This window comes from Melampsora larici-populina, assembly GCF_000204055.1.
Source record: "Melampsora larici-populina 98AG31 unplaced genomic scaffold MELLAscaffold_56, whole genome shotgun sequence".
In the NCBI taxonomy this organism is placed as follows: Eukaryota; Fungi; Basidiomycota; class Pucciniomycetes; order Pucciniales; family Melampsoraceae; genus Melampsora; species Melampsora laricis-populina.
In genome coordinates, this window is record NW_006768820.1 from 475,900 (window position 1) to 500,822 (window position 24,923).

Consider the following 24,923-nt stretch of genomic DNA (forward strand, 5'->3'; position numbering starts at 1 on the left):
TCAAATTCAGTTGGTACAAAGTTGAACAATACCGGGTATCTGATTTGGGTGATTTCAAGATCTTTATGTGCCAGTTTTGTCCATTTGTGTTTGTTTTCAACTAACCAGGTCTTCATCAATCTATTGTCCATATCAATGGTTATATCTCCCGACTTAAGTACTGTTGCGCCGCGAATTTTGACCGGGGTATCATTAACTTTTGCATTTATTGAGGACAGGGCGTTATTGATTTGTTGAACTATTTCCTTGCTGGTCATGTCTTTGAAAGGTTCTTTTCTCGGGATTTTATGGATGATCAGTGTGACTGATTCGAATCTGTCGATCTCGCCATTTCTTGGTGCTGGTCTCGGTGATGATCGAAGCGAAGCTTGTTGGTTTGGTTTGGGATACGGATTCACCCGAGCTTGGGGTTTGGCTGAAAGAGGCTGGTTGTTGGTCGGGGGTTGTTGGTGAGAATCTTTGAGTCGATCAGCTTTGAGGCTCTTGATTTCTTCCCTGAGTTCTTGAATTGCCTCCATGCACATTGACATCATCGTGATCATGCTCTGAATGAGCGCATCATTGGACCTGCTTTGGTTCGTAGACCAAGTGGTAAGAGTGTCCGTCATTTCGTCAATGTCCATGATAGCTTGGTTTTTTTTCGGGGTTTTCGGAGGAGGGTCGGGGGGGTTTTCAGATACCGAACGAAGAAAAAGGTGAGTTGATGACAAAAGAGATGAGGATTGGCAGCATTCGCCCCCTCAGACTCCAGAGGTGCACTGGCCTTGATCGACCCCGACTGAACTCGGGGTCCTCCAGACTGTGACCCGACTAAGCGTGGGTGCGCTGACCCTGGCGGGCTACCCGTCACATGTGCAGCGCTACAGAGATTGTCACACAGTCACATGACTTGGAAATTTTCAAACCATTCACCAAAGTTTTCGAATTCGACTTTGATTTTTTTGGCAAGATTTGAAAGAAAGCGTGATTAGAAACCAATTCAAACACTGAAAACTTAAGAAATGGCCAAATCATTAAGATCAAAGAGTAAGCACCAATTTCCGAATCTTTTCTCAAACAAAAACCCTTCCAAAAAAACCAAACTAACCAAAACTGATTGAAATGTTTTCCATAGGTAAAAGATCATTTAGAGCTAAGAAAAGATCATCAAATGATTCAGTTTTCAAAATCGCAGACACAAATCGAACCAATAGATTATCAGAAAAATTAAAAGAATCAGCATCCAAACCCATCCAATCAACTACCACAAATGAATCCAATTCAATGGAAATTGAAAAAGACGTAGAAGCAGAAACAGAAGAAGGAACAAAAGAAGGAGAAAAAGTTAAAGTGGCTACTTCTGGTCATAGAATGAGCGGTCGTGAAGTTTGGAAATCTAATACGAAAGGTAAACTATCTCTTCTACAACGTATATTCCAAACTCCAAGTCTTTAATGAGTTTATCTTTTGAAATTTTAGGTGTACTATTAAAAAGATCACCATCGACTGTCTTTTGGGGAAAGAGACAACCTGGTAAACCATTGAGACGTCGATAGAATTGATTTTGTTTTTCTTACTAATGGAAGAGAGATGAATTTGTGTGTTTTATAATTGAATTGTGTATGATTGAGAGAAAGTGAGAGTTAGAATGAGTTGAATGGTAAATGAATGGTTAATATTAGGAAATGAAACAATGTTAGAGAAGTTGAAGTGGTTGCTGAGTTTAACGATCGAGTCATGAATCAATGGATTTACATTCATTCGTACCAGATAGTGAATTTGGTAATTTAGTTTCCAGTTGACCATTTTCTCTGATTACCATTCTCATTCTCAACTTTTGATTTCCTTGACCACTCACAAGTTCAACAAGATGCCAAATCGAAAGAAAGTACCAGAAGTGGATTTGATCAAATTCCATCAATCACTTATACCTGATGTTTATTTAACTGATGAACAAAAGTTACATTCAAAGCGATTGGATCGATTGATTCATTCATTCAGAACTCGATATCGACATCCACCTTATTTCTTTACTCGTTCACCTGGTAGAGTCAATATCATCGGTGTAAGTTTGTATTTATAATTTCATCATCAAACCTTCTTGAAACGGTTGACTGATTCCGTTTCCTTGTAATGAATAGGAACATATCGATTACTGTGGTTTTTCAGTCTTGCCAACTGCTATTGAATTCGATTTGATGGTAGCATGTTCATTCGATCATCAACCCGATTCAAGTTCTGAAGATCAATATGATATACCTACGATCAAACCGTTTTCACAATTTGTTGAAGTTTCTTTATCAAATACAAATCCTCAATTTCAACCCCATCAGTTCTCTTTTACGTTTGATTCTAATCAAACTCATCATCATATCCCTCGTTGTCCTACAGGTGGTTGGGTCAATTATGTCAAGGTAATGTTCTTCATCGTAATCATACTTGCATTCATCAATTTGATCTCTGATCGGTCAATTTTCTCATCTTAGGCTTCATTAGAATCAGTTTTAAACTCGATAGAAAATGTTTATCAAGTTTCAGTTCCATCCAAAATTAATCTTTTATTTGATGGGAATTTACCAATCGGATCCGGACTTTCATCATCAGCTACAATGACCATTGGATCAGTTTTGAGTTTTAGAAGATTATTGAGTCCTAAATCAAAAGTCATTAAGAAACATTTGGTAATCAAATTAGCAATCGAAAGTGAAAGATCATGCGGGATTAGTGTAGGTGGGATGGATCAAACTGCTTCAGTTTTTGGTGAAATCAATAAATTACTTTACATGTGAGCACTTTCATTTCTCCTGTTCAATTTTCAATTTTGCACATTGACTGATTCATGTTTTGTGAATTATGTTGACAGTCAATTCACTCCAGATCAAAAAGTAATCCCAATTTCATTTCCAACAAACCCTCCAAGTACATTTGTGATTGCCAATAGTTTAATCAAATCCACCAAATTAGATGCAGCAAAACATCAATATAATCTAAGAGTCATTGAAACTAGAATCGGAAGTAAATTGATCATAAAGCACTTTTTACCTAAAACTTCATCACAAAATCAAATTAATTTGAAAGGAATCATGGATCAAATTGGTTGGGAAACCGATGTAATGAAGCATGAGGTATTAGGTGATGAAAACGGTTTAGAGATTGGTCAGGTTTTGGAGATGTTGGAGATTGGGATGGATCAGTTTGTTAGTGAGGTTGAGGATGGGATTGAAGCTATACCTTTGAAGGGTAGATATATGGTTTTCAATCGAATTCGACATGTTGTTCGTCATTTTTGTTTCATCTACCCTGACTAATCTTAAATTCTAATCATCTTTTAAATTTCTTTTTGTTCAGTTAACCGAAGCTAAACGTGTAGAAGAATTTAAAGATTTAATTCTTAATCAAACTTCTGAAACCGAACATATATTGGAAAAATTAGGAAACCTTATGAATCTATCTCATCAAAGTTGTTCAAAAGATTATGATTGTAGTTGTCCAGAACTTGATGAATTGATTGAAATCGGTTTAAAATATAAATCATTAGGATCACGTCTTACAGGTGAGTTCTTGGATTTTTCTTCAATCTCTTTCTGACACCTTTTGATTTACGTATGTTTCTTTTGGGAACGGCGAAAATATAGGTGCTGGTTGGGGTGGATCTACCATTCATTTAATTAAAGATGAAGATTTAGATGGATTTTTAAATGTATTAAAACAAGATTATTATTTAAAACGGTTTCCAAATTTAAATCAAGATGAACTATCTTCAGCTTTATTTACGTCTAAACCTAGTTCAGGTTCATGTATTTTAGATTCATCATTTTTTCTTATGTAATCATTTTGCTTTCTTTTTTACAATTATCTTTTTGTTTTGTTTTTAAGACAGATGATGTATGATGTATTTTTGTAAAGGGGTTTGGTTGGTTTGGTTTCGTTTTTGAAAGGTTCGGTGAGCAGGAAGGTGTTTTGTAAGCATTATCTGATGAGTAAACCAACGTTTCTCATATCAATTGTCCATGCAAGACTTCATTTTACCTATGCAACCTTATCACTTTTGTTTTACCGCTTCAACATTAAACTCCATGATTCTCCATAATGCGGACGCCCGGGCACAGTTTCTAGGGTTTTTGAAGGCAGACTTATACACATTGAGGGCGCTGGGATGTGCCTCAGGCGTGAAGACATCGGGAAAGAACTGAACGGACATCTCAAAGTAGCATCTTTTATGAATGGAAGACGCAGGGGAGGAAAGCGAAGCGGGAGAAGTGCATGCCTCATAGAGCTCAGACAAAAAGTTAAGTCCAGTCAATACCCTCAAATATTAGTCATATGACCTGCCTTAAAAGTCTTCGGTCGATTTGAGGATATCGATCCATCAATATTACATTTGTAGCGATCGAAGAACTTCATCGACATGCATTTTTCATCTCATTAAATGAATCTCATCGAATTTGAAAAACAGAACGTCAGTTAACTCGAAGTTGGGGTATAATGAGATTCTCATGCCGCGCAACTTCAAGGCTAAACAATCGAGTGACCAAAGCTTTCCGACAAGCCAACAACTACGTCCAAGCCGATTGGTCAGAGCCACGTATTTGATCATGCCTGGGCCACATATCCACTGCCTTTAAGGGTGAACAAGTCGATTTGTGATGGATCCCGGACGGCCGATCATCAGACAACTTGTATATTACGGTATATTACGCTATCCTGCTGAAATCTACATCCCGCGCTTCTGGTGGCCGTGTATGCGTCAAAGTCTTACAGTGGTGTTTCATACTTGAGTTGGCAGTAAAAAGCACACGCAGTCTTCATGCATCTAAGAAAAGAGAAGAGATATGGAAATTGGCTTGATTGACTTAAAGCTTCGAATCACATTATGACCTCAAGGACAATTGGTCCGCTGAAAATATTCCAAGTGTTTCTTATTTGTGACTTGCCCAATCAAGCACTTCATGGAGATGCTATTGAGATAAGTTGGATTTCTGATACCATACTCTTCGCAGGAGACTTGGAGGCGTAGACATAATGGCTTGAGACTGAAGTTGTCTGCTTGCAAGACTACCGCATATAGTCACTCGATGTGCATCGAGAGAGACAGAGCAAAAGATGTCCAGCTCTCAATTTATGTCAGGAAAGAAATCACGCCCGACAGAGACTATCGGGAGGCGTTGATGATTATGTTCGTCTGTTGGAAGATCGAAAAACGACATTTTGGTCATCTTCTAAAAAGCGTCCAATCTGATCACTCTAGATTTGTGAATGCTTTGCATGTAACATGTGATTGAATAAATCGGTCCTATTTCAACCAAGTATGGAAACTTAGAAGACTCTTTGAGAGATGCTCGATAGCCAAATGTCAACATTGTGGATTCCAAATGTTTACAATCAATATCAACGTATAGACGATCCCTTAGATCTTTGGGATGACTGAGTGAGAATGTATATAAATCTTGGCACATCCAGTGACTTGATATCAGGAACAGAAAAAAAATGTCTGATCACAATTTCTGTCGGCAATGAGATGTGCCAGAGACTCTGGAGCCTTTTCTCCTCGTGTTCTGCTTTGTAAACATTGAAAAATGCCGTGAAAGGTGTCTTTGAAGTTGCAGTCATTGAAACAGATCAATCAAAATTTGGGAATACTTTAGTTACGGCCTTTGGTTATAGAAAGGTATGATCCAAAATGGGTGATTTCCGCAATGTCAAAAGGGCCGATCCCAACGGGCTTCCACTGTCGATGAATGCCATCAAAGGGGGTAAAAATCTTATCTTGCAATCTAAAACCGTGTCATCTTTCCTGCACAAAGCCTCAATCGAGTCCAACAATCCAACTATGGATGGTTATGTGCGCTTTCTAGTGTCTATAAAAGGTACCCAAGGCACCAAGCGAGCATGACCGGCGCTTGGAGTGGGAGCTCTTGATGACTGAGCAATGCCTGACGAGAATAGCCCTCGCCAGTATTGATGCTTGATTGCCCTCGTGCTTCAGCAAGACTTTACACCAGCTCGCGCTCCTCAGATGTATTTTTTAGCCAATGTACTTAGCTCCTAGTCATCTAGATCTTCAAAAACTTCACCTGCCTCTTCTTCCTACAGGTCCACTATGTCATCAAGAAAATTGCTTCCGTCAATTTCGGTTTCGCTGAGTGCTTCCCTGAGTTCGATCAAAGATTTTATATGCCGTATCATAACCGAGAGATTACAAAATTCTCGTATAATTTACGATCTTACTGAGAGGATTTCAAACCTTTCTAGAAATAATGTCGCACTCTCTCTTTAACTCTAATTCGCACGTTAAGCTACACCCATAGAACATATTGAATTTCTTGAAGAGTTTCTGCTTACTTGCTGTTCTTAGACCCTTTCAAGTTGAACTATCCGTGATTTGATTACAAGCTATAAATTCAATGAAGCTAGTTGAAGATGTAGTCTACTTTGATGATTTGAATATCTTACAATCTTATCAAGTCCATTCGACTTGATATGTTTTATTCAGAACACAGACAAATGATCAGGTTGTAAATATGTTTGAAAAATTGATCATAGAATCATTTTTGATATTGGATTGCTTACATAATTTGTGATTGAACAAAGAGTACTTTTAATGTACAGTTCATTGAGACTCGAGTTTCTCAATTTGTTCCCCTCGCAATGACATCAGTTGATGACTTCAGCTTGTGGATTGTAGGCCGGCTGATTTCTTAGCATTCAATCAGTTTTGTCCCCGTTTTTGCCAGTTTGAAAGAGGAGAGCAGTGGACTTTTCCACTTGAACGACAGCGGAAGTGATGGCTGAAAAACGAATCGAAGAAAAGACAGATGTACACTCTACCGATCTCTTCATATTTATTGCAATATGTCATCTTCATCTTAATCCGGAAGGTAGAATGGGAGACGTAAGTCCAGCTATCACCTCACCATTTTTGATTGGGACAGATTACTTACGAAAAGATGCTTCTGAAAATGAAGTGAGTTGAGGATAATGTTCAAATGAGCCCGTGGTCAGATACATGTCACCGCAGAGTCTTCGGATAAGCCTTTTCCATGACGGAGCTTGTCTCGTGATGTTCTTTGATACTGTAGAGGGACCTCCTAGGAGAAATCAAAAGATGATGTAATTCAATCGATGGCACCATAGCTTTCTTCGGAGTCATTCAATCCATCTTATTAGGGCGAGATTTGGACTGCATCAGCTTGCACTTTAGTGAAGAGAAAGCATGATGTGACCTATAAGGTTGGGATCAGCCTGTAATCTTAGCGCGAGTTTGTTGAAGCTGGTTCCACTGAACAGAAAAGGACAATTAACAAAACTTTAGGAATTTCCTCAGAGGTTGTTGTATACTAAGAGCCGCACTGAATGATCGGCGTAGTATCCAGACATACAGAGAAAAGCAGGTTTGTTAGCATACAGTACCATCACGGAGCGAAGATGGCGCTACTGAACACGAGAAATAAAACATTACAATACATTTCCAATAAAATCATCCTAAGTATATGATAACATTTCTTAGAAAGGTCACGTGTGGATCAGCTTCGAAGCTGTATGTATTGGGTACAAATATCCTAACTTTCTCTGATTGCTGTTCCTCTCCTTCCCAACTCTCTACCACCACCACAAGATTATCCTTTCCATAAAACTTTTTCACTACCTCTTGAATCCTTCCCACTTCTCTTCCATTTCTCTTTCATCATGAATCTCCCCAAGTTAACTTTTAAAAAGATCTTCGGTCCTCGTTTTCAAAAAACCCTCTTTGTTTACTTCCCGTTGAACTTCTTCTTTGTTATCTTTTTGATTTTTGGCACTCACAAGATCTCTCGTTTCAAAGTTCCAGAGTCATTCATCCTTAAACTCATCGCTAAAAAGTTGTACATCATTCTTCCTTGGGCTTATTTCCATTCTCATGTTCTTTACTCTCGCTACGACACTCTTCCAAAGAAGCGTTCGACTATTCCTGAGAAAGATATCGAACTCGGTCCAGTAGCTCCTCTTCCGAAACCTCTCGATGCTCCAACCCCTCTTCCAGCCGAATTTGTTGAAATTGATCTAGGTATGTTATCTTTCCTACATTTCTTCTTTCTCATGATTTTATAAACCAGTCTAACAAACTCTTCAATTGCTTCAAGGTGAAGGTCCCTCAAACTGCGGTCTTCCTGGTCCTCCTCGACCTTTTTTAACATGTGAAGTTTGAAGAACTCGACTTGATTTCATCTTGGTATGTTATCTCTGCCTTCATTTCCCATCGATTCATCTTTTCTGAGCGCAAATTCATTACATATTTTGAGTGATCTAATCCTTTTGACTCTTCCCAAATCTCTTGTGACTCGGCAGGCGACGTGTTCCTCGATCTATTTCCTTATCTCAATGTCTTGTTTGGTGACCATTCCATTCTCTTGTTTGAAATGTGTTCTTGTTGTTTTTGTTTTGCGATGATGAGCAGGAGTTTACTTTTTGGATATTCGTATCGAGTCGTGGCCGATATTTGAATCAATTAGTACTTTAAATACCCTCACTCTGAGCTCCTTTACTTCTATCTGTCAATTTAATTTGTAATCAAAAGATATATATCAACATCTCTTTTTGAATGCTTTGAAGTGGCTGAGTGAATATGAATTCAAAGATACCAAAGTAGCAGCTTGCTTCCCTCATCATATGGCTATGATCTTGGGGATTGGCTTCTGAGTTCGACATCTTCAGGGAGTTTTTTTGTTTCTCTACCTTCACCAAGAAAGATATCAAGCTTGGTCCAGTAGCTCCTCCTCCAAAGCTTTTGATGCTATGATTTCCAACCTTCCAAACCAAACTCCCCAAAAGACGCCTCCACATGAGTTTGCTGAAGTCGATCTAGGTATGTATACCTTCTTTTGATACTGAGTTTGCTTCTGTTTGATTGTATTCTGATGGTTTGCTTCTCCGTTGTTCTTTTTATGCAAGGGTCCCTCAAACTACGGCTTTCCTGGTCCTCCGCAACATTTTTCAACATATGACGTTTGAAAAACTCTTCTTTTGAATTACTATTCTTCGTCCATTAGATTGCCTCCAATGTCTCTCAGTGCAGGGTTAGATGATGTGATACAAATTTAGTCAAATGGAATTCCTGATATGTGGATTTGTACGACCTCAATAAGGCTCAGCAGTCCCTTTTCCTCAAACTTTGACCTCAAAGAGAGAAATAGAAAATGACGGGTTGTTCAAAGTGAGGCGCCACACTTGCTCATAAGGTTGACTAGAAGGAATGTAATCTGTAACCCAGGTTCTCTCACTTTCAATCCTATCATCTAGCTGTTCTAACAGTGCTACTATAAGGACCCTGTGAGGACGCCTAAGCTTATATAGCTTAGGATCAGCTTGTCTAGATGTTATGTGCTATAAGTGGGACACTTTCCCCAATTGTACATTTTTAATAATGCATATCATTGCGTCAATTCCGGTTTCCATTCAACTTATACATTTCTGAATAACAAATTTTATCCAGTGTATCTATGTCTAATATATAAAGCATCAATGATGCCTCCAAAGATCCTTCAAATCTATTTAAGCGACTTGTACAATTTGATCTCGATTTCATTGCACAAATTCATATTTGATGTACAAAGTACTATCTAGACGCCAGGGAGATCCTATGATCTTCGAGCTTTTGTAGCAGATATCTTGTTTTGTTGATATCGAAGTCATTATTGGAAAGAAGATTAATGACAACAGTAATCACCCATGAAGTCGGACTCAAAAACCGAATCAATGAACACAAAGCGTCGCTCTGCTGAACCCAGCTGTACGCTGTGAGCCGGGAAAAACCTCCAAACTGTTCAAGAATTGATATTTGACGCTTTGGGTCGGTCGAAGCATGCCATCCATTTGCAAAATATTGCTGATATTGGTGTTGAGGCCAGTTTATGATAAGCTAGATATGTAGACACAAAAAATGGAAAACTGTGAGTTCGATGGCTCTAGCATTGAGCTACAATCTGTAGAAATAAGTCAAAGAGGATGGTTGGAAAGCGTTGGATCGCCTCAGCATTCAATCAGCCATAAATAGGATGTGTAGGGTATGGGGTTAAGCAAGTGATCATGTCAATTCCAACACTATTGTATTGGTATGTTCCTGCCAAATCTGGTAAAAGTTGATGTCCTTTTTCTTTGTTGCTCATATGTCACCATGCTATAAATTTTGTGTACCTCTCTTCATGAGCCTTCATGTGCTGAGATGTGCAAATCATGCCATTTTCTCATGAGCATCAGTTTGCTGAGGACTGCTGAGGATGTATCTCCAAATCACCTCAGAACTGAACTGTGGAGTAAACCAACCAGCATTGTTCATCATTTCATCCTTTTGATGGTTGTCAAATGACCAACTGTGTGAAACTATCAATACTTCCTCCAAAGATAAAATGACGTTTGGGGATGTTGAAAGACAAAATCAACCAACATCCAATCCACCTCCATTGAAAGAATCTTCCCCTTTGCATATAATTTCAATAGCTTGTTCTTGTATCTTTCATGTTCTCTTTTGACGTGCGCATCTTCTTTCACAAAATCTGCTTCATCACCTGGCACCACACAAAAATAATACACAAAACCACTGGATCACATGTTAGTGTCTTATTCTAATAAACTTTTTCTGTCGCTACACTCTTTTTGGAAAACTTTGCAGCACCTGGTCCACCCGTGTGGTGCCAGTATTCAAGCCTGGACTCGTGGTCTAAATGACTTCACAGTTTTTACTGGACTTCTGACCCACCCGTGTGGCAACAGCATTTTTCTTTCTAGATCAACACATCATACTGCTCCACCTGTGTGGTTACAGTTTCTATCGTTTCTTTTTTCTAACACTTCTAACTGACCCACCCGTGTGGCTTCAGTTCTTTTAGAACTTTATTCAAAGGACTTTCAGGTTTCCACTACTTATCCCTTGGGGATATGGATGGTCTGACCCTTTTCTTACTTAGAAATGAATACGGAATATAGAGATGATGTGGAGGAAATGCTTGTGATCTTTGGAACTGAATGAAACTTACCTAGTGAGATGGTATCCTCTTCTTCATCATCCCCTATTCTTTCATCCTAACTTCCTTCCTCTTTACTTATCACCTTGTTTCCTTCCTCTTCTGTTAATTCACTTTCAGGGTTCTTATGTTCTGTTTCCTTTTTTGATTTCTTCTTGATTTTCTTCCTCTGATGTTTGATCTTTTGGGTTTCTAATTTTCCCTTTTGCTGTGCTTCTAGTCTGTCTACTTGTTGATGCTACACCTCTACCTCTTCTCCCCCCTATAGCTCTTCCTCTACTCGTGGCTTCTTTTTGACTCTTCTGTTTTTTGTGTTCTGATAAAATTTGTTCTACATCTTTACTAAACATTTCTGAACCTGTTGCGTCTTGTGTTTCCATTCTTGCTTGCTTGTTTTTTGAAAGAAATAAACCAAGTATCTTTTTTGAGGGGTACAGCATGATGTAGATTTGCAATTCAAGTCTGAAGGTGTTGAGTGGTGTAGCGTATACAGAACTATGGAAATGAAAATTTTCCCCAGTTCGTATTGCTCACTCTCTTGGGCCAGGTATTGTCCCGGCCCTGTATTTGGACTCATACACCACAACACTTGTCTCAATGGAACTCACTAGATAACGTCTTACCTTTGGCCACCTGTGCCAATGACCCTAGTTGCCCATTTGGGAGCTTCTGCCCATTACATTGAGGTGAATAACAAAGTTCTTTGTAAGTTGGCTCAGAGAGTTGACTGAGGGGAATGGGTAAATTCAAGGACACCCAGACAAGAGGTGCAAGTGGCTTCACAATGGGGACAGCAGAGGAACATCTCTACTCACAAAAGATCCTCATTAGGATTCAGACCACAGCTCCCATGTTTTCTCTTGAATCCTCATGTCTCTGTCTCAGTCTTGTTCAGTTGTCCCCAGAAAAAAAAACTTGTCAAAAAAAACTTTTACAAAAAATTTGTTTCACTCATTTTCTCTATCCTCAAGAAATCTTTCCTCCACCTAAATAGGGGTTGGGCGAAGCGCTGCAATTTTTTAATTCAAGTTTGACCGACAGAGGAAACCACCACTCAAAAACCATTGAAGTTGCCCAAAGGTTTGGAGCCAGAGATATCACAGCTTTGGGCCAAGGCCAGCTGACCCAGTCTATCACAATATTTTGAATACTCGGGCCCCGTGCAGAGTTGACTGACTCTGCAAAACATCTATCACCCGCAAAACACACTATCCGAGACAGTGGTGAGTCCATTCGACGTCAACAATGTTGATCATTTTTCCTAATACTGACAATTTCTCTACACGTGGCCTGATCATCATAGCTGTTGGGCTGTGAATTAGATACCCGAACATAGTTCTGAGATGTAAGTCTTTCAAGTTTCATATTCGTCCCTTTTGGCAGATATCTCTTGACTGTGCTACCTTAGGCCTTTCCAGCGTCTCTCTTGCAAGGGTTTGAACAGCTTAATCCGAATGAGGACCCAAAGCCAGCTGGACAAACATTGGCAACCGTCCTCATCGGACTCCCCCGCGGAAGCCACCACGGGAACCACAGGGGCCACAGGGCCATCTGTGAAAGGTGGATGAGGCTATCATCTAGCGTACTACCAGGAGCTTTTGGCTGGCTAGTGGGAGGATTATTTGAACAGCCAACCCAACCAACGGTTGGCCAGGGTGCTGCGCCACCCTATTTTTTTACTGCAATAAAGTGGACCAAAAAAATAATGATATTTGATATTGTTTCCAACAGGATTCAACAGCGGCTTACTCGAGTGCAAGTAAGATTAAACTACAGTTGAATTGAATTATTGCAGCGCTTTGCCCAACCCCTGTCGTGGTATTTCTATACCACGTTTTATCTATTTTTCATGTGTGTGTGGTTATTATTACTTATAGGTAACTTAGTACTCATCAACTGGTCAAGGACTTCCGTGCGAGTTACTTATTTACTAAAGAAAATCAAGACGAGTTCATAAGGCAAATTATTCACAAATTACAATTAATACAGTAACGATTTGAGTGTGCGGTCAGAGGTTGCTAGGATGGTTCTTTCTAATTAGGGAATAGGTCGTATGTGACCTGAGCTGTTTCTTTTTCTTTTAATTTTATGTTTGTTTTTGTTCAGTCTCATTTATATGACATCCTGTGTACGATCTTTTGTTTCTTTCCTCATCGGAAAGAAACATATTTTTCATCTTACTTACTTTCTCCGCATCTCAATCTTTGCCTTATCCTGTTGCACTGAGCACAGGTTTGTCTTGCTTTTCTTTCTGTTTTTCTTTTTCTTTTTCTTACTAACTTATGTTGTGCGTGGTGTGATCAGGTGTGTTTTAGTTTTTGAAGCTCTTCGAAGCTCGATAGGCTTGTGCCGTATTGCTTACGCCTCACCTGATTACCCCAGGTTAGTAATGCTCATCGGAAAGAAACATATTTTTCATCTTACTTACTTTCTCTGCATCTCAATCTTTGCCTTATCCTCACCTGATTACCCCAGGTGTGTTTTAGTTTTTGAAGCTCTTCGAAGCTCGATAGGCTTGTGCCGTATTGCTTACGCCTCACCTGATTACCCCAGGTGTGTTTTAGTTTTTGAAGCTCTTCGAAGCTCGATAGGCTTGTGCCGTATTGCTTACGCCTCACCTGATTACCCCAGGTGTTCTTTTCTCATACGGCATAGCATTTTTACGGCTTCTACGAGTTCACTTCACAACCCCTAATACAGATTAGTTGAGGTTTTCATCAAAGCCTTTATACACTCTAATACAGTAGTTCATTCAAGGCGCGAGTCTACAGATTATTTCCTTTAAAAAGTTTTCATTTACCCGCCCTCCTGCTCCCTTCAACAACAAAATGTAGAAATAGTTATCCGCCCTCACGTGTTGTCTCTTTTTTGCTATTTCTCTCTCTATTTTCTGGTTGCAAAGATGGGGGAAATACATTCCGGGCACAGGCCTGTTTTGGTAGCCACACTTGCATCTTGCTGCCCCGAGACAAGACCCATTCCATTGATAATAGGGACTGGGCAAGGCTCTGCAAAGTAATCATTCAATTGCAGTTTAAATAACTCGTAAGCAATTCAGCCCCCGTTCAATCAGTGTCAAATTTCCCAATTTTTTTAAGTCAAATTTATGACACTGAAAAAATAGGGTGGCACATAGCCAGCTCCAACCATATGTTGGACTCATTGTTCAATCTTGGGTTGCCTCACCAACCAAAAGCCTCTGGCGTACTGCTTTGGGATAGCCAGATACGACTTTCACAGATGGAGCTGTGGCCCCGTGCCCTTTCTGTGTGGATTCCATAAGGAAGTCCGACACGGATGTTTATCCCTTTGCAATTTGGGCCTCTGGTGGTGCGGTGATGGAAAATTGTGGAGGATGAGCAAGTGGTCGGCTCAGTCTCACCGTTTGTCAACGGGGGCCGGTTGGTTGCCGGATCAGTCCAAGACAACGGCACACTTGGATATGCAAAATCTGTGTGATACCTCCCGTTGAAATAATTTTGGAAATCTTCCATAGCATTCATGCACTTATTCAGGTGGCAAAATCCTTTGTCCGTCAAAACGTCGCCCAGTGCCTAATATTTTTAGATGAGTGTTTTGCTACAATGTTTCCATGAGTGGTATTGCTTTTGTGAAAAATTGGTACTCTGCCTTTTTGAAAGACACCTTCTTGTACTCCAGGTTTTTCAGTAGAAGTTTTCCAAGTTCAACCATATCAGAAGGATTGTTTTTTGGGTCATCATGATACTCAATGACAATTAGTTGTGCTTCTTGATTTCTTTGCAATACAACAGCAAATCTCCGATTATCCATCTCTGGTAGAAAGGTGAGTCCCTGAGGTCATTGTGTGCTATCTTTTACACCAGGATTTGTCTTCAAACTAACACAAAGAATCAAAGAGAATCCAAACTCAAAGATTTTTCATGATGTGAAGTATGATTCAACTGTTAGTTGGAACTTGGGAATCGGGATGCAGGAAGAGGTGTAAATTTCGAGTCAAAAAAGGCATAAACTCCCGATACCCTCAAATATTAGCCACACTGACATTCAAGTCTTTGGTAGCCTTGAAGAACGATTTGTCCCATTTGTAGTGATCGCACAATTCTCATCAGCTCACACTTTTCATGCTACCTACATATCTATCTCACCATTTTTCAAGGCAAAACTTCTGTAACCCAACGTTGATGTGCAATCTTGTGGCGCAAAGGGCTCAGAGTCCAACGGATGTTTCGTATTGCACTTCCAATCGCTTTCGAATTTCCAGAAAGCCAACGATTACCCGCATCCAAAGCATGATATCTCAATACCAAAGCGATCTGGCTTGCGTTTGACCTGACTATAGCTGGAGCAACACACCCGCTGCCTCAAGGGCAAAAACGGGATTTGTGCTTCCCGGAGACCGATCGTCAGGCGACTTGACTCTTCTACATACGATTTTCTTCTGAATTGTATATTTCGCGCTCTAGTCGCATACATGTTGGATGATGCGTTTAGTCGCACTACCAAAGGATAGAAACAATGCTTTGAGCTTGGATTGGAAGGAGCGAGCACACGCATCCTGCTTGAATGCGATCAAAGCGATGGCATCCCAAGTTAGGCTTGATCAACTCGAACTGTTGATCGCATCATGGCCTAGAGATCGGATGTCGCACGGAGAATAGTCCCTCTCTCGAGCATGACTTGCACGCTCAATCCCTTTATGGAGACGCCACTAAAAAGATATCTTTCTACCATTGCACTCTTCGAAAGAGGCTCAGAGGCATAGGAAGATTTGTACAGACTGTAGGTAACTAATATCAAAAGTACAGGACATCTAGCCACTCGATGTCAGGAGGATCTGGAGTAATCAAAAGGATAACCAGTTCCAGATTGCTGACTGATATGAGAGGGACTCTCTAGAGTCTAGATTGTCATTTCGGGCGTCTTAAGATTGCAAAATGACGCGTGAGACGTCTCTGAAAGCATCAAAACAGATTTTAGACGGGCAAAAGCTTTCATCTAACATTTGTTTGAAAACCTTTTTGACCCCAGACCAAAGACTTTGTTCAACCAAATTTCTGAAAACGACGTGCCAAAGGAGCTGCCGACAATATGTTTGATAGCCAAGGGTTTAAAATCTTTGGACTGCTAATCAATCATGGTCAAAGTCTTGATTGATTGACAAACTTTCAGGATCATCAAACCAGGATACAAGACTTGAGGCATGTAGCCCCTGTCAAGAAGAGGATTCTGGTGTTTGACAATATAGCAAATATTTCTTGATTGCTTTTGTTTTCTTACTTTGACTATAATGAATGTAAAAAGATATGGTCAAAGTATTTTAGGTGATGAAGGGATCAGTACCCGAATTGTGGGCAAGATAAAGAGCTGAAAGCCAAGCTCACCAAACATTCAATAGGCATATATTGAAGCTATGAATCCTTGATGCTCAACAATCCAAGGGATAGGAATTATGGGTTGGATGTTCGGGATCATTCAGTGGATTGTAAGGGTGAAACCTGAGGGCAAACATTTTGTTTTGATGAATTAATGCTGGAAATTGGTAAAGTAGGCATCACAATCATTTTGCACAGCTTTGATTTCATTATTTTGAGTACAAATGATAAATTAATGTACTTGCATTATTGTTAATGCTGGATGGACATAAGAAATGCGGCAAAGCTGATACTGATGCTGATCCTCCCAGTCACCATTTAGCTCGTATTGGTTGTATTTCTTACTCAGAGACCTTTCCACAACTCACCACTTCGATTCCCAACTCCAAATTCCGTTCCTTCCGTCTCCCTTCAGACCTTCCCATCTACAACCTTTTGATTGATCATTATCACGATGCGGCCTCCTGCCCTCAATCTCAAGAATTGTAGAATCAAAAAGGTTTCCACCAACAATATCAATGATGCCGATGCAGTGAGTCTCTGTTTCTTTTCATTCACTTCCTCAAACCCTTTCAGCCTTTCATCCTATCCAGTTTCACTTTCTCACTCTTATTCTTTTGCTTCTCCAGAGCTATGCCTCAGGCAGCAAGCAAAGCTCTTTGGAGTTGGAATTCGGTGGTCTCTCCCCAGCTAGACTGGCGATGTTCAACCTTGAGGACCCTCTACCATCACCAATTTTGGAGCGCCCCCTGCACATCAGAAGCCCTATCAGAAATGCTTTCTCCAAAGGATCTGCCTTCCTTCCTATGGTGAGTATTGTAGATGTATCCACTTATCATTTTCAATCTTCTATTCACTCACTGACTTATCTCTCTCCACTTTGCGTTTCCTCTTCCCTTTCTTCTTGGTACTTTGATTCATTCAAGACTCCCGAATCCTCTCGTATTGAATCACAAGCTCCTTCTCTCCACTCTGGACCACCATTGGTTATGAACCCCAACGGCAGTGTCCAATCTCCTCATCAAAACCCCGACCTAATCATCAAAGGTGGTATCAAGAGAGTTTGCATCACGGAACTTGCTTTAATAGACTTGGTGAGTGTTTCTAAATCGTGTTTATCTTTCTTCTTGATTGCCTGGAGTTCATCATTTTCCACCATGTTTTCCTACTTTGCATCATAGTACTTTGTCTTGCCCCCATTCAAGCCCCTCAAGAGAGTACTCTACACTATTCCGGAGGAGCCTGAGGAAGAAGAAATGGTTGAGTCTAAAGGCAAAGGGAAGGCCTTGGCCAAAGGTATGTCATTTGCTTACTTTTTTATTCTGAAATTTCTTTCCATCGTTTCAATAATCAGTAAGATGATTTATTCTGATTTTTTCCATTTCTGTTCACATTTCCTTCACCAGATGATGAAGGCTTTGAAACAGTTTTGACTTCAATTCTCAAACCACGTTTGAAGCATCGCGGATTTGTGGTGGCTGATGGTCAAGATGTTGGAGACACTTTATGACTTTGGGTTGGAAATGAAGAAAATCCTGAGATTAAGAATGAAGTAGTATATGAATCACATGCAAACAATAACTCTTACTCTTCTGAATGTGGCGAATCATCTGTTGGATCCTCTATGTGGCGAAATACTTGGTAGATATGTTGTGTGATGTGTATCATGGTTATTAGGATTAGGAAATGGAATATATATTTTTATAATTGTATCATATTTTTCTATTTTATATCATGATGATCAACGTGACCTTGTCTTCAAAGGGCCATTTTTTCATCCTTTTGAGGTCCTTGGTGAAGTCACGGTCTTCCGCCGTAATTACCTTTTGAGATTAGATCCCTTATTTAATGTTGTTGTCCTATTCAACAAAGATAGTGATCATAGCCTTTGATCTATTGTTCAAGAGACGCTTTTTTGACATGTATGATAAGTGTGAGCTTTGCACAGTTGGTCAGCTGAGAAGTTTTCCTGCTAAATTGCACCCCTCACCTCAGACTTTTTCAAGAATACCGCCTTCTGTGCTTCCTTTAGCTAAGCCCTTTACTTCGGCTCTGTTCAAAGTTGTGTATACTTCACTTCTTCAACATCCTAGTGCGCCTGGAGATATGTGTATCTCCAAGTGCGAGTGATTCTAAAGATGTTGACTAAGTAAGCTCGAGAATTGATCCCAAAGCGGCTCACTCTGATTAACCGCCCTGCCTTCAATCACTGATGTGGTTGTGCGCTATGAGCAAAGTGACTTGCCTTCATGCATTGATCAGATGACTTTGTAAGTATGCTGGGTTTGGTAATGACATGCCCCTCAATGCATTCTGTCAAAAGTCAAGGCTGTTGTTCTTCAAGAGAAGGGTGGTCACAGGTACATATTCTTTCTCAGATTGTATGGTTTAGAGAGCCCCCAGTGCTTGGGCAATACGAGTGACATCACAGTTTTGGAGATATGTCACTCTCATTATGTAGTCTGCTTCAAGATGGACTGTGAGTGTACCTTGAAAAGCAAACTGGCTTCTTCCATCTTTTGCAACCTAGGCGGTTTCTTCCAACAATGCTGGTTGGTGGTTTCAAAAGCTTCGAATACATTAGCTTCTGTGCCATTTAGCGCATGCTCAAGTTTTGGATAGTAGTATATGTAGGTGGTTGGATGATGGATCCACTGGACCCCTCTTGATCATTTGATTCCCTTGGATATGGTGGCCCTGAGGCCAAATCACCGCCACCCCTTTCTGTAGTTTGGCGCTTTATGTTTTGTGTTTTGTGATGTGTGATTCCGTCAAACACATCATCCATCACCAACACGTAGCTCTTCACTCCACCTCATGACCCACCCGGTGGACTCTTTGGATGCTGTTGTACATTATAGATTGCTTGTAAGTTGAGAGAAACATAGTTTGCACCTCGATTCACGCCAGGGATGCGTTCTTTAGAACCCCCTGGCCTTTTATGCAATGATGATACGCCTTTTGTGAGCTCATTGTATCCCTGAATCGCATGGTTGTGGTGGATTTGAACTTCAATCTGTTCTCTCAAAATCCTTCTCGCGAACTATCCGCTATTGATCTTCTCAATGGCTTCTCAACCACCTTGTCCTGACTGCGGACGTAACTTCCCACCAAGACCCTCAACCGAACCAAACTGTCGCCGGTGTCAATGGCGAGAACATAATGGATCTGTCTGTGACCAACCTTTCTGCCAATTATGTGGCATAGTTTTCAAATATCTCAAAGGAAATGATTGTGGCAGCTGTGCAAGCAACCCTCTTGCACTGGCTTCACAAAACTCTCAGAACACGGCATCTTCAATACCGCATCAGCAAAATCATGGACAGCCATTGATTCATACTGTCATTCCTACTACAGCAAACCCCAATGACCTTCCATCTCACCTGTTCTCCCAAAACCCTTTGGCCACATCTTTATCTGCACCAGTCCACCAATCATCCAGCTTTTCAACAAATAATCAAGCTGAAGAGCTCGCACGTCTCTTAACCTCGAAGAATAGAACCAATTGGCCAAAGCCTCCCATTACCAAAGCTGTCCTTCAACCACCAAAACCTTCTCAGGCTTCAGAAAAGCAAAAGCCAAAACGTGAAGGGAAAATTAAGATGATGCTTTGTTACCTGAAGAGTATGAGAAAAACACGACATCCCCTCGAGCCAAAGATGTGTAAGGTCAATCTAGATGATCCCCATTGGTATATAAATCTTTACCTTGAAGCTTGGCTATGGTTTCGTGACACAGCCGACAAGCTCAACTGGCCTCCGCACGACAAGCAAATTGGCAAGGATAAGCTAGTCCCTTTACCTTGTTGGGACGACCGCTACTGCCAGACTGTTGACAATGGCTGCCTCATTGAAAAGGATGATCTCAAAATTCAGATCATATATGCTCTCAAGAAACCAAGCGGTCTTGCATCATTGAAATGCATGGGGATCTCATTCAGTTGGGATAAGTACCAACTCACTATCCCTCAGTCCCCCCTTCCCGAGTCCAATGAAGACAAACAAGATATTACTGAACAACCCACCACCAGGAACAGTACCAAAAGATCGAGATTGGATTCATCAGATGATGAATCCTCCATCAAAGAATCTGATGCTTCAGAAAAAGAGGTTGTAGTAGTCAAACAAAAGAAGAAACAGAAGGTCGATGAAAACCCTCATCAAATCAAGTAACTCAAACCTGCTATCAAAATTCCAACACAAAGGATTAAAGTGAAGCTTGGGCCTCCCCCAAAACCTCACCCCAATGAAAAATCTATTACCGCTTCTGGTCTTACCAAGGAGGAGATCGAGGACATTGAAACCGATGAGCTCAAATCCAATGTGAGTTCTCATATACCCAACTGAATTGATTATCATGAACCTTTCTGAAGTCAACTCCAACCCGACTGAATACAAGATCTACGACTCCACAAATGAGGCTCATCATCAAAACCAAACCTTTCACGAAGAAACCAAGCTTGATCATGAAAAAAACAAGCCTGATCACAATCAAACCAAAACTGTCGAGAACAATGACAAGACTGATCACAATGAAAACAAGACCGATCACCGGTTAGAACCAGCCCAATCCCAATCCAAGGTGAAGGGTAAGTGTATCCCTAGAGTAACTTGTATCTGTATCAATTTTGACTTCACATTGAATTGTATCCTTGTGCTCGATTTCCAGGTATTGAGCAGACCAAACCTCAAGATCCTGTAAGCCAAAGTCTACCTAGCCAAAATCAAAGTGACACCCTTGTAGGCCTCCAAATCACCAACAGCCTTGCTGCTCGGTTAGAATCAAACCAATGTGAGGCTATTCAACTTCTGTCTCACTTTCACCGTACTAATCGAGTGTCAGTATCATCTACAGCAATGCAGTTTGGAAATACACACGATCTTGCTTGCCGAGGAATGAATGTTCTTCCATACCTGTAAAGGACACTTAGTCCTCACTTGAAGTGAAGGTCTCGAAGAGGGAATGAGGGCTCAGAATGCCACGTAGTGGACTTGATCTTTTCTAGAACCCAAGTACTGATATTATTATTGTCTGACTCCAAAGGATTAGAATATGAGATCAGTCTCAATTCCCTCAGGAAGTACAATCTGAATGATAACTGAAAGTAATGAAAATAGAAATAGCTGTGCTCACCTGACTCCAAAGGATTAGAATATGAGATCAGTCTCAATTCCCTAAGGAGTCAGTACAATTGGAGCTTCGAGTGAAAAGATAAGAACAATGTTAAGTACGTATGTTAAGTAGCTAAGTTGAGTATGTTAATAATAAATGTAATATGCTTGTAATGATGTTTGCATCATTACAATACCCTCCTCGCCAAACCTTGAGTTGGAATGAAGGATGGCTTCTCTCACTCCTTACACAGGATAAGGATGCAGTGTATAGCCCGGTTCCCATCTCATACCGTGTAGATATGACGTCTCTGATTGGAGTTGGCCGCAACATGAAGTGCTTCAAGGCCAAGTTACTCATTGACAATCAAGTATATAGTGTTGTAGCAAAACACCATATTTCCAAACGCTGTCCTTTAGAACAGTATCAGCGTCAAGCACAGTCATATGTACATGCCGAGGCTGCCATTGAATCCTTCAAGGCTGACGTTTTGTATTACCCAAAATTCACGGCTCTTGACAAGGAGTTGGCCAAAAAGTTGAGAGTACGTGTGGTTTTATTTTGTTCATCTATATCTATCATCTTAACTCACTTTTGATTAATATGATACTTTCATCACACAGATTGCCAAGTGCTGGGTTGTGCAGAAGGTAGGCACCAAAGCCCAAGTTGATGATGCCACTGACTCCGACTTTTGGCTTTTTGAAGAAGAATTGGATGGCAAATTTGTCAAGTATATGGGAAATGACAACTTTATTAACAAGCACAGTTGTACTCCCATATACCAAATGATCCACGCCCTTGCACATCATGACCTTCAAGAGAATGGTGGCAGATCATTCGTATGCGACTTACAGGGGGGTGGTGCAACTCTGACTGACCCCGCAGTTAACGATCTTGAGTGAGTGTACTCATCTATCTGAGTCTCAATGTGCCCCATTTTGACGCATGGTTTATATCTTTACCCACAGTAAAACCTTTGGCAGTGGCAACTTGAATTATGAAGGCCTCCGCTTGATGATAGATCAACACCGGGAGAATCAATGGTGTAGAAATTTTGGACTTGACAATATGGAAAAGTTTAAACGACAGCTTGAATTGTGAGGAGCTCAGGGTCCTCTTTTCAATTCAGTCGGGGTCAATCAAATAGAATCAAACACAATTTCGTTCACATTTATATTTTTCATGCGCTCTCGGTCTTTCTTTATTCAACTATTGCTTTCATCTATTGCTTCTACATTCATCAGATCAAGTCGTAACAGATCAGAATAAAACTTAGATTCCTCTAAATAATATCATCCTAGCTTGATTTGCTCAAACTGATAATCAACCTTAACATCACCACCTCCACCAACCAAGAAAATCGAAATTAACCTAGGAATCTGTCAGAGCTATCCAAAATCGACCTAATATCACATCCCAACCTAAACCAATCAGTTGCGATTAAACATTCTAACTCACTCACTGTTTGACTGACCAATTCAGCTTCAATCCTGATTACAATGACAACAATCATCAGTTCTCATTCCTACACCTCGATCTTCAATTTCGATCTCAAATGTCAAATTCCTTATTGTTCAATTTACAAAGTCAAGTTGCAGCTACCTTGTGGCTCGAGGCAATCAATGGTCAAAAAAAATCTGACTATTTTACCTTTCAAGTTGTGTGACTCCTATTATATATCAGACTCGAACCGACTCACACTCTGTCAAGTCCATTCCCTTTCAAGAATCAGCATCCTGTTGACAAAGTGTCATGTCAATGCTCTAATGCTTCATCTTACCAAGCCCTTCCCGCCAGACCTGGCAGTGCCCAACGGACGGATCGACCTGGTATCACCTCTCGCCCCATAAATTTCATTGATTACTACATTTCCTCGATATTCTTCTTTAATCATTGGATTGATTTTGATTAATCTAAGAATATTTAAGAATCCAGAATTCTTTTTGAATTCTGGATTCTTTTACACTCTTTAGTGCTTCTGTTAAATTTGGATACATTTTGATTAGTTTTTGGATTGATTTGATTGAGGTTTGGATTTGGTTTTCATTAATTCCATCTATTGGTACCATAAAACATTCTTTAAATTTCTTATTTCCACCTTTGAAAAAAAAGAATATATATCTGAATTTGCAATCTTTGATAAATATTCATCCAGACATCTGTATCTTACCTTTACCATCACTCAATTTTACAAACCCTTCTTCACTTAAACTCAAACTGATCTTCCAGATCTCTTTTAATCCAAAAACCAATTGATCAAGATCAAAGGACAAATGAAGATTAAGAAATTCATTAAAAATCTTTTGACCTAATTTGATTTCTTCTTGAAAATTCATTTCATGAATCCCTTTAAATTTAGGCAATAATGATTATTATTCATTAAATTTGATGATGATTTTGGATTTTGTAAAGTTTTGATAATTGATGAAGATACAATACAATTAAACTGGATATTTTGGAAGAGGAAATAATGGTTCAAAGCCAAATCTCAGAGTTATATTGTCTCTGAATTTACTTGCTTTGCTACCATAATTGATGTTCTTCAATTCCCAGCCTGTATATAAATTGGTAATTACATCTTTTTAGACATTTTGAAAATATCAATCACTTTTGAAAGTCATTTCTTTGCTACCACAATTGATGTTCTTCAATTCCCAGCCTGTATATAAATTGGTAATTACATCTTTTTAGACATTTTGAAAATATCAATCACTTTTGAAAGTCATTTCTTTGCTACCATAATTGATGTTCTTCAATTCCCAGCCTGTATATAAATTGGTAATTACATCTTTTTAGACATTTTGAAAATATCAATCACTTTTTAAAGTCATTTCTTTGTGAGGATCAATAATATTCAAGGCTACAAGGAATTTCCTAACCCTTGTATGCAGCAATCTTCCACTAAGTACATATATATTCATACATATATACTTTGCCAAATATTTTGAAAAGCTAGGAATAAAAAATTGAGCCAACAAGCAGAAACATCGATTTGTTTCATCATCACATATAAGCAACACAGCACTGATGATACATCACTACTCATATGGATTGAATTGAAGATGAGAGAGTAATCCCAGAACACGGGTGAATACAACCCAAACATTTTCTGAATTGATGGAATCTTCATGATAACCCAATCTTGATATCAACTTTGACACCTGCCATCCAAAAATGGGAGCTGACACCTGCTTTAGCTCCTCTGAATCAGGGTATTTGGTGGCGATAAGGTTGTCAATTGAATCTCTTGAAACATGATTCAAACCCTGGCTACCACCGTAGTTGACGGGAGAATAGTAGCATGTGTCAGGCGAAACACCGGTGGGAAGTTGGGACTCATGGTTCTTTTGTGTTTGGTATGTGTTTTTGCGCTTCACAAAAGAGTCCATTGCACGTTGAACCAGAGGCACCCACAAATGAAGAAATAGTGCCCTAGAAATGCATCTGGTCAGTTACAGTCAATGCAAAGCAAAAAACA

The 24,923-nt window shown here is 39.9% G+C and overlaps 5 protein-coding genes across 5 annotated transcripts; all 5 read left to right on the top strand.

Moving 5' to 3' along the window:
• Nucleotides 1-1,001: 1,001 nt before the first annotated feature.
• MELLADRAFT_111684 (uncharacterized protein) lies at nucleotides 1,002-1,535 on the top strand (the record flags this gene model as incomplete). Its single annotated transcript, XM_007416013.1, has 3 exons — nucleotides 1,002-1,026; nucleotides 1,115-1,387; nucleotides 1,459-1,535. The coding sequence occupies 3 exons, from the start codon at nucleotides 1,002-1,004 to the stop codon at nucleotides 1,533-1,535; spliced, it is 375 nt and encodes a 124-aa protein (XP_007416075.1).
• Nucleotides 1,536-1,799: 264 nt separating this feature from the next.
• Nucleotides 1,800-4,014, top strand: MELLADRAFT_45387 (uncharacterized protein; the record flags this gene model as incomplete). The annotated part of the gene is made up of 6 exons (XM_007416014.1): nucleotides 1,800-2,044; nucleotides 2,121-2,393; nucleotides 2,466-2,764; nucleotides 2,843-3,254; nucleotides 3,328-3,532; nucleotides 3,615-4,014. The coding sequence occupies 6 exons, from the start codon at nucleotides 1,850-1,852 to the stop codon at nucleotides 3,806-3,808; spliced, it is 1,578 nt and encodes a 525-aa protein (XP_007416076.1).
• Nucleotides 4,015-16,784: 12,770 nt separating this feature from the next.
• Nucleotides 16,785-17,840, top strand: MELLADRAFT_111686 (uncharacterized protein; the record flags this gene model as incomplete). The annotated part of the gene is made up of 5 exons (XM_007416015.1): nucleotides 16,785-16,862; nucleotides 16,960-17,139; nucleotides 17,257-17,424; nucleotides 17,512-17,626; nucleotides 17,737-17,840. 5 exons carry the CDS (start codon nucleotides 16,785-16,787, stop codon nucleotides 17,838-17,840), a joined length of 645 nt encoding a protein of 214 aa, XP_007416077.1.
• Nucleotides 17,841-19,395: 1,555 nt separating this feature from the next.
• MELLADRAFT_93129 (uncharacterized protein) lies at nucleotides 19,396-21,109 on the top strand (the record flags this gene model as incomplete). Its single annotated transcript, XM_007416016.1, has 5 exons — nucleotides 19,396-20,472; nucleotides 20,548-20,652; nucleotides 20,729-20,918; nucleotides 20,999-21,027; nucleotides 21,074-21,109. The coding sequence occupies 5 exons, from the start codon at nucleotides 19,396-19,398 to the stop codon at nucleotides 21,107-21,109; spliced, it is 1,437 nt and encodes a 478-aa protein (XP_007416078.1).
• A 634-nt stretch (nucleotides 21,110-21,743) lies between these two features.
• On the top strand, nucleotides 21,744-22,546 carry MELLADRAFT_93130 (uncharacterized protein; the record flags this gene model as incomplete). Its single annotated transcript, XM_007416017.1, has 3 exons — nucleotides 21,744-21,986; nucleotides 22,066-22,343; nucleotides 22,414-22,546. The coding sequence occupies 3 exons, from the start codon at nucleotides 21,744-21,746 to the stop codon at nucleotides 22,544-22,546; spliced, it is 654 nt and encodes a 217-aa protein (XP_007416079.1).
• Between the last annotated feature and the right edge of the window lie 2,377 nt (nucleotides 22,547-24,923).